The 15,239-nt window shown below is 52.7% G+C and overlaps 1 protein-coding gene across 25 annotated transcripts in view; it reads right to left on the bottom strand.

Moving 5' to 3' along the window:
• NFASC (neurofascin) overlaps nucleotides 1-15,239 on the bottom strand; it is a 197,916-nt gene that overhangs the window by 61,943 nt on the left and 120,734 nt on the right. For 13 of the 25 annotated variants that reach the window (XM_058275046.1, XM_058275051.2, XM_058275054.2 and 10 more), the window contains exons 3-8: nucleotides 11,780-11,957; nucleotides 5,918-5,935; nucleotides 5,045-5,150; nucleotides 3,181-3,377; nucleotides 2,587-2,709; nucleotides 1,279-1,449 (exon numbers count right to left, since the gene is read on the bottom strand). In XM_058275046.1, coding sequence (XP_058131029.1) covers nucleotides 1,279-1,449; nucleotides 2,587-2,709; nucleotides 3,181-3,377; nucleotides 5,045-5,150; nucleotides 5,918-5,935; nucleotides 11,780-11,867 — 703 coding nt within the window. In that variant the 5' untranslated portion in view covers nucleotides 11,868-11,957. The remainder of the gene's footprint in view (nucleotides 1-1,278; nucleotides 1,450-2,586; nucleotides 2,710-3,180; nucleotides 3,378-5,044; nucleotides 5,151-5,917; nucleotides 5,936-11,779; nucleotides 11,958-15,239) is intronic. The other 12 variants (XM_058275047.1, XM_058275060.2, XM_058275061.2 and 9 more) reach the window with 1 other exon arrangement.

Below are 15,239 nucleotides of genomic sequence, written 5' to 3'. Positions count from 1 at the left end.
GGAAAGAACTGGAGAGAAAAGGGAAGAACCGAAGAGGGAGCGTGGGAAGAAAGGAGGAAGGAAAAAACAAATAACAGGAGGAAGAGGACAGAAAGGAAACTGCTTCCTTGGGGGTCCACCTCTGCGTCACGGTGGAAAGCGGGCCATGGGCTCTGCTGGAGCTCAGCACCATTAGTTTCCAGGGTCGGCAGGGATGGAAGAGGAAAGAAGAGAACACAAGGGGTCCTGGATCCCTACTCGTCCTGAAAGAGGAGTGAGTTCACCAAGCCTCTCCCCACACCCCACCCAGGAGCATCGTCAGCCACCCCATCTGGGCCCCAGGAAGCCAGGACTCTGCCTCTTTCCACCACCTGTGGAAGCTGCCACCTGCCCCGTGGCGCCCTTTGCTCGGCTTCCCCCACAGTCCCCGCTGACTGTGGTAGTGAAAACAACGTTCCCAGTGGCAGGCAGAGAGGCTGGAGGTGTCTTTGGGAGCAGCTCCTCTGTGGAAGCTTGTTGGAAAGCCATGGCGTAAACCAACATCGGCAACTTTCAGTGTCCCGAGCAAGCTGAGGACTGCAGCAAAAGCTCAAGGCCAGCCTGGCCCCACCAAGACGTGTACTTCTGATGTGACTAGCTTCTCTCACCTCTGCAGAGGGCCACCAATGAGAAAATGGGTCAGGAAATGCTGATTTGCTTTTGTGCCAGCCAAACGGAACCAGGGAATAAAAACCAAAGCAAATAAAATTAAAACATAAATCTGCAACTCACGAAAAGAGCGATTCCATAGGGCTTAGCATATATGTATTACCAAATCAAACAAAAGTTATGCTGTAGCCACTAATTTGGATATCCGTGCTTGCTATGGCTTTTTTTCTAGAAATAAAGGTAACCATAAAGTAAAAGAAACAGTCAAGCTGAGCGCCTGAGTGGCATCCAGATGGCCACGTAAAGCAGTGGCTCTCCAACTCCGGTGTGTGTCTCAATCACCTAGAGAGCAAATGAGGAGCACAGAGTCCCAGGGCTGTGACCTAGGACACGGCTGGGCCTTCGCGTGTTTGCTGCGTTCCCCTGGCAATTCTGATTCCACCAAGGTGTATGAACCACTAGCCTGGGGTAAGACCGAGTGTAACCCAAGTCTTCAGAATCAAGAGCTGTTGTTCAGGAGCAGCTGACATGGCTGAGACATAAGGAGCTGGAAGGATTTCTAGGTCAGACCTGGTGCCCCGGGCTCTTGGGCTTGGAGGGCTGCCTCCCCTGGCCCCCGGTCCCCAGTCCCAGGCGGAGGCCTGCACTTACTGGTGAGGACCTTGAGGGTGAAGGGGTTTTTCTGCTGGATGGTGTGGGTGAAGTGGAAGCGGGCATTGCAGCTGTAGTCCGTCTGCATGTCCTGCAGTATCACGTTAGAGAAATACAGGTCTCCGTTATGGCCCTGGGAGACACGCTTATCTTGGGTGATGGGCTCCATGGCTATAAGGAAGCAGAGGTACAATGAGAGGTTAGTAGTAATAGTAACAACAACAATAATGCTCAAGAGAGCTCTGGAGAAGACAGAGGGTCAGGTGGGGACCAGGAGCTTGACATTATTTTCTCTAATCATCAAAACCCTGAGGTAGGGCTTATTCCCATTTTACAGATACGGAAGCAGAGGATTTAATGTGTCCTGGGTTGCAAAGGCAGTGAGGGGAGAGCAGGTTTTGGATTCAGACCTGTCAGCCTACCATGTCCACCACACTATTTTATCTCCTGTTGGTGCCACGAAAGACCTGCCTGACCCTGAGGCCAGGGGAGGGAACACCAGCCCTCAGGTGCTCCCCACACCAGGGATTCAAATTCTCATGCTAGCAGAGGGAGCCATCCGAGGGCAGGGATCTCTCATCTTCATCTCCCAGCACCCAGCTGAGGACCTGGCACAGAGTAGGCATTCAAAAATTTGCTGAATTAAATGAAATTGAACTTGGCCTTGTGCCATTTCTTCAAAATCTAAGACGTCATCAATTTTAAGATACGCCTTTGAGTCTTTTAATACATAAGAAAAAAGCACTGCCAGTTATAAGATGCATACCAGTCAAGGATGCATAGCATCCATTTTAAGATGCCTTCCAGTTTCAGAGGTGTTCAAATATGAAAAGAATGTGCCTCCTGGAATTATTGGCAGCCTGCGAGTGACTGAGAGTGCTGCCTGCGTAGCTGTCTTTTCCCAAGCCCTGCAGCTGGGAACCTCTCGCCTCCACTAGGCTGTAAGCTCTGTGAAGGCAGGCACTGCCCTTCTTGTTCCTCTCTTTCCCTAGTACCAAGGACACAGCCTGGCCCACAGGAAGTTTATGATACATGATTTGAAGGGCTGACTAGTCCATCGTTGAAGGGTTGGCATCGTAACCTTGTGCTTTCAGGAGTGGAAACTCAAAACCAGCTAAGAGCAGCCGAGCCAGGCAAGGAGCCTCTCCCTGCGGCGCCTGTGTGCTCAGCCCCATGACCACCTGGCATCTGTACCTCAAGACAAGGTCTTCTTGCCCGGGGCAAGCCCCTTCCACTAAAGACAACGCACCCCACTCCCTAAGATTAAAATATAAACAAGACACATCAGCCAGACCCCCCAAGACTTACAGCTGCTCATCCAGAAGATGACGGGGGAGGGAAGCCCAGGTGGGGGGTTGCACTGGAGCGTCAAGGGGGCACCTTCTTGAACGACAACTGGGTCGAGGTTCTCCTTGGGCCACAGGGGAGATTCTTGGGAGAAACAGAGAGAAGGGGAAGAAATAAGGGTGATGACTGGGGCCCGGGGCCAGGAGCAGGGTTAAAGGCGGGCATGCGAGGAGGGGAAAGGAGGAGACACGAATAAGAGCAGGCAAGAGAGAGGGACTGGTCCATGGGCCTGGGTGAGGGGCAGCCCTGGAGAGGTGGGAGATGTCTCATGGTTGAATGGGCACCATCGTCAGGGTCTCCTCTCTTTTCTCCTCCTCCTAAGCCTAGAGTGGCTGGTGAAGTTGTTAATGATTCTGGTTTGGAAGAATCCTTTCCAGGGAATCTTTCTGAGCAGGGAGATGTACACCTGCTGAGAGGCAGAAGGGCGAGCAAGACAGAGAGGACCCCAAGGCTCCCGCAGGCCAAGGGCAGGGGCTCCCCTCCTGGAATGACTCTCTAGGCCCAGCTCTGTCTACCCAGGAGCAGGGCATCTCGGCCCCGCCCCACACTACTCACTGGACACCTGCAGGCGGATCCGATTGGACAGGGCCGTGCCGAATTTGTTGCGTGCGAAGCACTGGTACTCCCCCTCGTACTCCTCTGGCCGCCCGCCACTGCGGAAGTCAATCACCAGGGTCCCAGACCGCCTCCTCATCGACACCCGGGGGTCCTTGGCGACGTTGAAGAACCTGCTGTTTCGAGTCCAGTGGAAGCTGTGGACAATAGGGGATGAGAAGCAATAAAGAGAAAGAGGGTGGGTTCCAGGCTCCAGGTGAGAATCTCGGATCCCTAGTCCTAGGCACAGTGCCTCATGCCTTTCTTGACTTAAATAACCACGCTGCCATACCAGGGGTTCCAGCCCTGGCTGAGCATCAGTACCGGCTGGGGAGCTTGATAACATCCAGATTCCCAAGTCCCACCCTGGTGCACCTCTAGGAACAGATCCCTAGCATTAGTGTTTCTACCCAGCCAAGGCTCAGGATCATGGTTCTAGATGGCACATCCTCAAGCAGCCACTGGTCAATGTTCTTCGAGGAGTTTTAAAAATGCTTTTGAAGATCTTTTGAGTTTTTAAAATCCAGAGTCAGCTGTTTTCTCCCCCCTCGCCCCCAGGACATTCCCAGCCTCCTACAGGGAATGCAGACTCAAATGAGCTTTTCACCCAACCCAAACATATTAGGGACTTGCTCCTTTTACTGCCTTAATTTTATAATCCACTATGAAGTCCAAGTGAAATGGCTTAGCATATCTGTGCCTCTGCTCACTGAGTGTAGGTTATAAAGCAGTGGCCACACACTGTAGCCCAGGAGGGACAGACTTCCAAGAAAGAGCAGCCTTAATAAAGCTGAGCCATGGGGCCAAGAACGCAGGGTCTCCTTCTTCTCCTGGGAGGATGGAGAGGCTGTGTATCAGCTACAACCAGGGCCTCACATCCTGGGCTGCTCATGGCCTGACTGGGAAAAGGAGCGGGAGAGAAAGGGGCAGCAAAGCCGTCAATGCCCCCTACTCTTGTCGGGGGCCAGGGAGCCCTGATTGTCTATTCTTGTCGGGGGCCAGGGAGCTCTGCTTCTGCCTGGGCTCCCAGCTCTGGGATAGACTGTCTCCTGCAGACCTGGGTGTGTGCCCTGCACCTGCCAGGTTTGGGTGAAAGGTCCAGTCTGTGGATGCTACCTGAAGATGGAGGCTGAGAGCTTAACATCTGCCATATCTCCAGTGCTCACTGTTTGGTAGAAACCAACAGGCTTGGGGTATAAGTCCTCCCTCTTTCAAGCTGGGCGACCTTTGGAAAGGTACTTAAAACCTTTGCCTCCATTTCACATCCTCTTCATGAGGACATCGTACTCCCCCAAAGAGCAGGCAGTTGGTCAAATGAGACAATGCAGGTAGCAACGTCTAACTCAGAGCCTAGCCCAGAGCAGGCTTCTGAACCACATTTGCTGAAATCTCATTTTATCCCGATGAGCACATAACAAACAAGTGGAGAAAGGCTAAGAATGAAAGCCTCAAGTTAGCCAGGAAGAGGATCTTCCTATAAATTAAACATGGGGTGGATGATGCCAACACAAAGTAATGGAAAAACTATTACGTTAAGAGTCAGAAAACTTAAAATCTAGTCTTGTTTTTTGGATATGAACCTAGACAAGCCACTGACATTTTCTAGCCACCTCATTTCCTTATGAGCTAAATTTCCTAGATATCTAAATTAGGTCTTCCACCTAGTAGGCACCTGTGGATGGTTCTCAAATGGGTAAATCTAATTTCCCAGTTGCTTTGTTTCCCTAAGCATCACCAAGCCCAGTGGTGAGGGGGTGGTTTAGATGTCCTCTTTTAAGGCCCCTTTCCCGCCACCAGGCTTGGATTTACCTGGCGGTGCACTTACCTGGGGGCGGGGTTCCCCTTTGCTTCACACTCAATCAAGATGTTATCCCGGGGATCCACGATGTGGTCCTTCACTGACTGCTTGGTGATGGTCGGGGGCTGGGACACTGCAACAGTGCACACGGAGGGGTCAGGCCTGGGGGACCTGTCCAGGTGCCTGGCTTGGGGGACAGCTGTACAAGGGGGTAAGCAGGGCTCACTGCCCCAGGCTAGAGGCCCGGTTCCTTAAGTGGGCTGCAGGAAAGGTGTGGGTGTCCAAGGCTAAGCAGAAGAAAAACCCTTTAAGATCCCATAGTATCCTATGAGAAACTTAAGTCCAGGCTTGTATTTGATCCATTCTTGTATCCCAATGCTTAGTACAACATGCTTACTGCACAGGAGTTGTTCATAAACGTTTGGCTGAATGACCATAGGAACAAAAAGCAGCTAGATTTCCAAAGCTTATGGGACATGATGGTTCTGAGCCCTGCAGGCTCAAGAGATTGTCTAACTGTGATGAGGACAGAGCAGAAAGAGGTTTTAGCCCTCAGAGAAATTCCTCTCACTCTAGGTCCTGAGCTCAAATGAGCCCTGTACCAGCCACAGATGATGTTGCATGGTGGTGGCTGATGCACACCTCAGCTTCAGTCCAAAGGCCCTCCTACCCATCTGTTTCTCCACCTTTCCCACCACTAGGATACTCTGTGGACGTCTCCTTCCTTCCTGTGTGGATCCACTACAGGGCTCGGGTGTCAAGCCCCGGGCAGAAGCTACAGTAGGCAGGTGCAGAGGCCACTACCTCGGGGATCCCTTCTCCTGACCTTCTTCCTGCCCCTCCTTCTGGCCCTCCCACTTCCCAGCAGGACAAGCAGAGAGAGGCGGGTGGGGAACTTACGCTCATTCTGAATGCTTGCTGTTAGTTCCGATGGGTTAGCATTGTTGGGGGGCGAGGGGGTGGGGAGGAGAAAAAAAGAACATCGGTTATCGCACATGACTTATCGTCTAGGTGGTCCTGGTGCCCAGCATGCAGGGAGAAGGGAGAGGGGGCTGCGGAGGGCCCTGCCTGGGGTGCTCTCCTCTCAGCTGCAGAGCTCCAGGTAGAGCGGAGCAGGACTGGGGAGAGGGGAGAGACCCAGCCAATGCTTCAAAATGATGGTGATGCCACCCCTGGGAGTTGTTAGTTTTTTTTTAAAGATTTATTTTTATTTATTTCTCTCCCCTTCCCCCCATTGTCTGCCCTCTGTGTCCATTCACTGTGTCTTCTTCTGTGTCTGCCTGCATTCTCATCAGGTGGCATGGGAATCTGTATCTCTTATTGTTGTGTCATCTTGCCGTGTCAGCTCTCTGTGTGTGCGGTGCCACTCCTGGGCAGGCTGTACTTTTCATGCAGGGTAGCTCTCCTTGCGGGGTGCATTCCTTGCGTGTGGGGCACCCCTATGCAGGGGACACCCCTGCGTGGCATGGCACTCCTTGTGCGCAGCAGCACTGCGCGTGGGCCAGCTCGCTATAGGGGCCAGGAGGCCCTGGATTTGAACCCTTGACCTCCTATATGGTAGGCAGACGCTCTATCAGTTGAGCCACAGCTGCTTCCCCTGGGAGGTTTTATGGACACTGGAACCAGGTAGTTGAGTGGGAAGATCAGCATCTGACCAAATGAAGATGTCACCAGGGAAGTCCAAATGTCAGTGTGGCAATACTGCTCGAAAGAGGCTGGGCGCTGAAAATGCTGCTTGTCATCTCTAGACACCATAGAGGAAAGTGGGTTCACTGGCCAATGGTGCAAGGAGATGCTGAGGGCAAGACTGAGGTCCAGGGAAGGAGTGGACTTGAACCACTGCTACAGGGCAAAGCTCCAAGGTTTGGAAGCCCCAAGGGGCCTGGCAAGAGCCAAAGGCCTCCCTTCTCTCACACTACACCTCCTTTCTTTCACACATGAAAGCGTCTTCTTTCTCCACCGTCTCTTCCTTTCCCCCAGTTTGGAAAACTCTAGAGACAGATGAGTGGTTGTTGCCCTACTCATGGCAGAAGTACACTCACCTATAGAAATCCTGCATTTGCGTGAGAGACTCCAGGGATGAAGTGGAGCCTTTCTGAGCTTTTTGCAAAGGGGGTAAAGGTAGGTGGCGCCAGTCTTCCCTTGCCCTTACCTGGCCTGAGCACGTGCGTGTGTGTGATTTAAGTAAGGCGTCTCAAACTTCAGCATGCATAGGAATCACTGGGGTCTGGTTAAAATGCTGATTCTGCATTTCTGACAAGGGCCCAGGTGATGCCAAGGCTGGTGGTCTGTGGACCACGCTCTGAATCGCTGGGATTTAGGTGGCATGTTCGCTGTGGGGGAGAGGGTCTTGGCTGCAGGAAAAAGAACACGTGCTGCTCTAACTTTTAAAAATGCCTTCTCCTTATGATTCTATTTGAGAGTAATACAACTTCTTATTTCACGTTGGTGTGGGTGTCGGCTATTGTGTGGGCCTGGGGCTTCGCTTGTAAAGGGTCGGTGCCTCCTAGGACAAGCGGGAGGCAGCTGGCATCGGGGCAGAACCAAGGCCGTCTAGAAGCCTTCAGACCCGACTGGAGAGAGACATGGAAGAGGACGTGAGGCTCAGAGAGCGTGGCCTGGGGAAGCCAGAGTTAAGGCAGGGCTGGGGGAGATGCAGGGAGGAGCCCCCAGCCAGGGCGGCGGGAAGCGGGGAGCGTCAGAAAACGAAGTCTCGAAAGCAAGACTCGTGGAAAGGTTCAAAATAATTCTTTCAGTTATTTTGGGGGCCTGCTGGGGCAGGGGAGGCATTTTGGCTGCTCTACCTTTTGCCTAAGGTTACCAGGGCAGGAATGAAAAGCCCAGGGAGAAAGCCAAGATCTGTTTCTGAACACATGCTCCGTGGAGCCGCCCGTGGCACCATCTTCACGTGTGCATGACTGTCCTGCCAGGGTCCAAGAAAGGTAATTCTGGAAGGACCGAAAGCCAGTGGGGTTGGGGACGGGCAGGGCAGATGGGGAGAAGGGCCATTCCCAGGAGAAGCAGGACTAACTCTTGGATCCACTCCCTTTGGCCACCAGGCCCGGCCCCTGGTTTCCTCATTTCAGTGCGTTTGTCTCGTGAGCCCTCACAGACAGCTGAGGGCTCTGGCCTCACCCTGGCCGGGAAGGCTGAGAAAGGTTCTCCTCTGCCCACGTGGGCGTCAAAGCTTCTCCTTTGGGCACCCCCAGCCTGTTCAGCTGCAAGAGCCTAAGGCACTGCCCAGGGGATGGCAGCCCAGTCACCCAGTTAAGATCTCACAGGAATTTTGTTGCAGAACCAGAATGAGCACCAGCTCCCCCGATACCTGGTCGACAGCTCTTTTCACAAACCCCAGCCAGAAAGGTGCCAGCACTTGAATTTCCTGGACATTTTGGACATAGGTGAATAAGAAAGGAGACTTTGGGGGGTGAAGACGCTCAGGGCAGCCAGAGTGGGCGGGGTGCTGTCCAGAGCCCCACACGGCCTCGCTGGCTTCTTGAGGGCCTGCTTGCCTGAAAGGACAATGACATCTGCAGTCCCCACAGTGCTTTGAGGAGTTCATCCCAGGGAAAGCATCGGCCACAAGACAGGCTGCCCAGGAAGAAGACACAGGGCAGCTGGTCTAGGCACAAGGACGGGGGGCTCCCATCCGGTCCTGTGCCCCGTGCCACATCCTGCCCATCTCCCCTGTGGAACTTGCTTAACGACAATCTCAAGTGGAGAATGATTTTACTCTTGTGGCTTCCGAGGGGGAGGTAAAACCATCCACCCAGGCTCTGTGGGGGGCGAAGTCAGATGCCAGCCTAGCCTGCACGGTTTCTTGATTCCCGCGCCTCTTTCCTTTCCCTGGCTCTGATATGATCAGCCTCTGGCATTCAGCCCCCAGAGGATGGAGCATGACTCTCAGTGTGTGTTGTCGAGGTCATCCCGTGGCCCTATTTGGGATGAAGCTGGAGAGGAACTGTCCCTCCACTGCTCTCCTCTAAGGGTTCCTAGGAGAAAGATATTGAACTGCCTTGATTTTGGGGAGGAGGCCAGCTGCCAGCAGACTCACTTTTTGGCAAGCCCACGTTGATTGAGAAGGCGAACCTTTGATGTTTTCAAAAGTCGTGCTGTTCTCCTTGGGGCCGGTGAGGGAGGGGAGTGGGGCTGGGAGGGGGTTCGGGTGACCCCACTGGCGGAGCAGGGGAGGCTGGAGGCCGGATGCGTCAATGCAGGATTGTATAGCAGCCCGGGGCTCCCCTCCAGGAAGCCTGCAGCGCCCGAACTCTGTGGCTGAGGCTGGACTGGAGCAGAAGCGCTGTCCCTGTCCTCCGGGCACAGACACTGCTCTCCGAAGGGGCAGACGAGGGGAAGGGCCACACCTGGCGGGGCCCCTGCAGTCCCTCGCAGCCAACAGACATGGGACGTTAAGAAGGACACCTGATCTTTCCCCAGCCCAGGGTGAGGCTGCAGGGTGGGCTCAGCTAACATAGAAGGCCAGCAGGAAGGACACCGGCTGAAGAGAGCCTCTTCCCAGGATGACTGGGTCCTCCCCGAAGGGCCCGTCCCTCTGTTGTCTGTGCACAGCCTACGTAGACTCGTCTTGGAGATGTTGCTACCCCTGCACCTGCAGCAGCTGGAGGGTGGCAGTAGGGTTGGGGCAGGCTCCCAGCAGGAGGCATCTCCTGTATCTGCACAGCCTGACCAGCCTGGCCGTCACCTGGAATGGTGACACAGAAGGACTCACCTCTTCCCCTTATTCAGAGTGGCGCTACAGCCTGGCTCGGTCCTGTTGTTTCCCTGAGTCTCCGTTTTCTAACCTGTCAGCCAAGGACACCTACTTTGTAGACTAGCTCTGAGAATGGCATGAGATGATCTATGCAAGGCACTCTGCTCTCTGCCTAGCATATGGTAGCTGCTGTTACTATTATTATTATTCCAGTGAATTCCAAAAAGAGCAAAGACTAAAAGGAGGCAGGGTTGCCAGAGGTAGGGCTGGGGCTTTCAAGTGGGGGGCTGGGGGGGGCAGGGTCAAGAAACCTGGGTTCTTTTCCAGACCCCACCACCCCTTTGCTGTTTGACCCTTAGCAAGCAAGGGCTCAAGTTCCCATAAGTGCATCACGGGAGAGGGATACTCGCAGCCCTCCTTGGGGGAAAACAGTGGTGGGAAGGGCGCGCTCAGCTCTCTGCCCAAAGGTGGTACATGGAGAGAAGGGCTCCTAGGATTATATTAGAGCTAGAGCTCCAGCTCTTAGCACAGACACCAAAGCCTTCACCTTGCAGGAACCCCTGCACCCACTGGCCCCAGGAGTCAAAGTGGCAGATGAGTGAGTGAAGAAAAACTGCAGAAGAGAAATGAGCCTTCACCTCTTTCTTGATAACCCAATTTCCTCCGCACCCCCTCTTCTCTCCAGGGATGTGGCCTTATCATGCTCCTTATTAGACTGTCTGCTTGGGGCTGTTAATGAGAAACTCTCCTTGGCCAGCAGTGCAGACGGTCTCCATGGGAACAGTACCTTACACAGTTCCTCTCTCCTTCCTCCCTGTATGTGTGCACTCACACACACGTGCTTACACGCCTGCACATGCCCACACATGCACTTACACATGTGCACACGTGCTCACACACACTTGGGACTATCAGGAGGGCAGCAGAAGCCTCGGCCATCTAGCTTCTGGGTGCCACTTGTAATTTCTACTGGCTTTCTACCATCTGGAAGAGTCCACTCTTCTGGGGCAGCTATTTTTGAAAGTGGGGGGAGTTAAATGGCACTAACTCCTGGACCAAGAGTCTGGTTTTGCAGGGCTCAGTGGGGACTTCTTGGAGGAGGTATTACTCTACCGTCTCCTTCCTAGAGAGAGCCCAAGTCAATGCTGGCATCACATGGATTCCATCTATTCCGTGAAGCAGGTAAAGGGCCAGAGGCGGTGTGCTCTCATCTAAGCTCACGTCAGCACTGGGATGCCAAGAATCCTGTAGAAATGTCAGGACTGTGGCAGAGGTGGCACACACCGAAGGCAGGGCCAAGGGGCACGGCTGCTGAGCCACGGGCCGTCTACGAGTGCAGCAGCAGATGCGACTGGTGGGGGTCCCCGCTGTCGGTCAGCGTTTGAAGCCTCGCATATAATGACTCTGACGGTCAATAACACCCCTACCATGGGGAAGAGAATGGCCTGCATTTTACTTTTCAACTTTACTGTGGGAAAGTTGAAAACAAACAGAAGGAATCCGGGCCTGATTCCCCTACGGTGGCTTCATAATGGGGCTCTATTTTAATGTCTCCTTTAGCCGGTTTTTGGCAGAGAAAATCCCCTTCCCAACCCTCCCCAGCCCATCCATCCTCCTGATCACCCCAGCCAAGAGGGCCTGAGTGCCCAGCTCTGGATGTGTCAGACCCTACAAAGGCAAATAAGAACAGGCCACCACACTTGACCCCTGGAGAATCTGCTTTTACGGGCAGGTCGAGACAACAGAAGGACATGGGAGGTGAGAGGAGGCAAGAACTTCTGAGAGGCGCTCAGAATCCCCAACTCTGCCACCTCCTGGTCCTGCTCCATGGCCCGGCCACAGCCCTGAGGGGACCAGCCCTGCAACTGACAGTCTCAGATTTCCAAGCATGAGCCTGAGTCAGTGCTTTGGAAAAAAATCTAAATCCTGGAACCTACTACTATCCGTCTCCCCAAAGTTCTCTGAATCGTCTTAACTCTCCCCTGACCTTCCCTTCCCTCCAATTCCTCTGCCCAAAAATCCGCAGAAAAAGAGGATGGAGCTGGACTCACGATCCATAGGAATCTCGATGGCCCCGCCGAGGCCAAGGAGCCAGAGGAGGAAGGCTGCGTGAAGCCAGGGCGGCGGCGGCCTGGCCATCCTCAGCACGAGGCCCTGCTCCCTGCTCCCCAGCCCGCGGGGTCCTGCTGCCTCCAGCCGCTCTAACTGGGCCTCCCGGACAGAGCTCAGCTGTGGAAAGAAAGACAACAAGTGAGTTTTTCTGGAATTTGTGTTTTGGTCTAGCAAACCTATAAGGCCTCGGAGGACTCAAAGACCCCCTTGGTCGCAGACTGATGTTCTAAAACGAGTGGCACTCCTGACATTTTGGCCTGGACAGATCTTTGTGTGGAGACCTGTCCCGGGCATTGTAGGAGGTTTAGCAGCATGCCTGGCCTCTACCCACCAGATGCTAACAGAACTCACTTCTGCTCCCAGTTGTGACAATCAACATCTCCAGGTGTTGCCAACTGTCCCTTGGAGGGCAAACTCATTCCCAGTTGAGAACCACAGTTCTAGAAGGAAGGGCAGCTCCACATAGAACGGTCACAAAAACCAACACTGGCCCCTGGCCCCCAGGCCCAGGATCCAGAAGACGCCAAGCACTGAGCTAGGAACAAGTGCACCAGCCTCACAGCCTTCTGGACCACTGGGCCTGAGTGTGCCTGGGGAGGAGAGGATTGGGGTAGAGGCATAGAGACAAGGTCACACCGATGTCCCCTGGACTCCGTCCACTTGCCTCCATTCCCATCGTCACCATCTTGGTTTGACCACTGCCATTTCAGGCTGAAGTTACTGCAGTTGGTTTTTCTACTTCTCCTCTTGGCCCCTCTGATTCATTCTCCACCCACACCCAGAGCAGTTAATTCTAAAGTGCCAATCTGATTACGTCCTGCCCATAAGTCAAACTCTCAACAGCCCTCTGCTGCCCTCAAGTTAAAGCTAAAGTCCTTAACATGGCGCTGAGGGCTGAGGAGCTGCATAATGTAACCTCATCTCTCACCACCTTCCCCGTGTTCTGTGCTCCAGCCAATACCGGTCTTGGTACAGGTCTCTTTTTGTTCTGACCGAACTTGGCATAGATTTACCTCTATCTAGAACACTCTTTCAGTCTTCCCTCTCTCTCCCAGATTTACCATGTGTGACTCAGGTTTCCCAACTCTGTGTTCCTGTACACCCTCCCCCACCTCACCCCCCATTATACATTTTTCATTTTTTTTTTTAAAGATTTATTTATTTATTTAATTCCCCTCCCCTCCCCTGGTTGTCTGTTCTCTGTGTCTATTTGCTGCGTCTTGTTTCTTTGTTCGCTTCTGTTGTCGTCAGCGGCACGGGAAGTGTGGGCGGCGCCATTCCTCTGCAGGCTGCTCCCTCCTTCGCGCTGGGCGGCTCTCCTTATGGGTGCACTCCTTGCGCGTGGGGCTCCCCTATGCGGGGGACACCCCTGTGTAGCACGGCACTCCTTGCACGCATCAGCACTGCGCATGGGCCAGCTCCACACGGGTCAAGGAGGCCCGGGGCTTGAACCGCGGACCTCCCATGTGGTAGACGGACGCCCTAACCACTGGGCCAAAGTCCGTTTCCCCATTTTTCATTTTGTATTCATTCTAAAAACCACATATCTGTGTCCCCTTTTAAAATGAAGCAAAGTGCCCTGTCTTGTTCATTGTTCTATTCCTAGAATCTAGCACAGTGCCTAAAACATAGCAGGTACTCAAAAGTATCTGATAGATGGATGAAAGAATATACAAATTCATGACCAAATAAATGAAGTCGGAAGCCATTTGGGTCACACGTTTCTTTAGCCCAGTATTTTCCCCATAAAGTCACCAGGTGGCGCAGGAGAGGAGATGCTAGGGACTTGGCAAACGTACCGTGATGGCTAACAATTGAAGGAAAAACTCCCCCCCTCCACTGCGCTGCATTCTAGCCAGGCAACCAGCAGCTGGATGAGGGTCAAGAGAGTCAAACATCTCCCAGGAAGGTACCCACTGGCTGGAAGGCATTACAGGAGGTTTTCAGCTCTTCCTTCTAACTCTCTAAGACTATCCTTACAGGTTCCTAGAAAGAGCCTGCTAACTTCTCTCCTTGGCTTATCCACTTCCAAAGACTGGGCTCAGATCACCCAGCTGAAACTTTCTCGCTGAAGGAAGCAGCACTAGGAAAAGTGTGGCATTCCTTTGGGGAGGGCAGCAGGGATGGCTCTAGTAGTGGCTCCGTGACCACCATGTTTTGTTCTGGGAAGCGGACATGGCTCAGCTGATGGAGTGTCCTCCTACCACATGGGAGGGTCCAGGGTTCCATCACCAGGCCCTCCTGACCCGTGTGGTGAGCTGGCCCACGTGCAGAGCTGTCGTGTGCAAGGAGTGCTGTGCCATGCAGGGGCGTCCCCATGTGGGAGTGCCCCACATGCAAGGAGTGCGCCCCGCAAGGAGAGCCGCCTCGTGTGAAAAAAGCACAGCCCGCCCAAGAGTGGCACAGCACACACAGAGAGCTGATGCAGCAAGATGACGCAACAAAAAGAGAAACAGTTTCCTGGTGCCACCAAGTGTGCGAGAGGGCACAGAAGAACACAAAGCGAGTGGACATAGAGAGCAGACAATGGGGTGGGGAGGAGAGAAATAAATGAAAAAAAAAAACTAAAAAAAACCCACACTGTATTGTAGTTAAAATATATATATATACATATAGAGAGAGAGACAGAGAGAGAGAGAAAGAGAGAGAGAGAGAGAAAGAGAGAAGCTGCCAAGTATAGGAAATGATATCTTATTTGGGGAAGCTTGATGTAAAAAGAAAACCAGAAGCTATACATTGGCAGAAAAAAGGTCAGCGATGCAGTGATGCCCGGAGACGTACTCACCAGATGCAATGGATGTGACATGATGATGGGGGAGAGTGTTATTGGGGGTGGAGTGGTGGGGGTGAATGAGGACCTCATATTTTTTTAATGTAATATCTTTAAAAAAAATGAATAAATTGAGTAGAATTTGGAAAAATAAATAAATAAAAGCACAGTAGAAAAAGAACATAGAGATAATCACATTGAACTGTTCGGCAATTCTTTCCCCCTCTATTTTCTGGAACCCAATTTTCCCAATAAAATCTTAAAGCAAGAAGAAAATGTAAAGATAATTTAGCTTTACCCAATCTTTCCCTTTTTAGATGAGGAAACGAGAGTCCAGAGAGGGGATGTGAACTGCTCAAGGTTACACAGCTGGGCCAGAGCAAGATTAGGGAAATACATCATTCTCTTGACCTCCAGCCCAGGGCTTTTCCACCTGCTTTCCCTGTTTTTGATATAAGGAAAGTACCAAAGAAGTTTGCTATTTTAAAAGGAATTGTAGAAGAGCGGATATAGCTCAGTGGTTTGAACGCCTGCTTCCCATGGACGAGGTCCCAGGTTCAACCCCTGGTACCTCCTTAAAAAAAAAAAAGGAATTGCATACTATTGGTCTCCATAATGTGCTCACAGAG

The sequence above is a fragment of the Dasypus novemcinctus genome, chromosome 13 (genome assembly GCF_030445035.2).
Source record: "Dasypus novemcinctus isolate mDasNov1 chromosome 13, mDasNov1.1.hap2, whole genome shotgun sequence".
NCBI classification, from domain to species: domain Eukaryota; kingdom Metazoa; phylum Chordata; class Mammalia; order Cingulata; family Dasypodidae; genus Dasypus; species Dasypus novemcinctus.
This window is presented reverse-complemented; position numbering and strand designations above follow the sequence as displayed.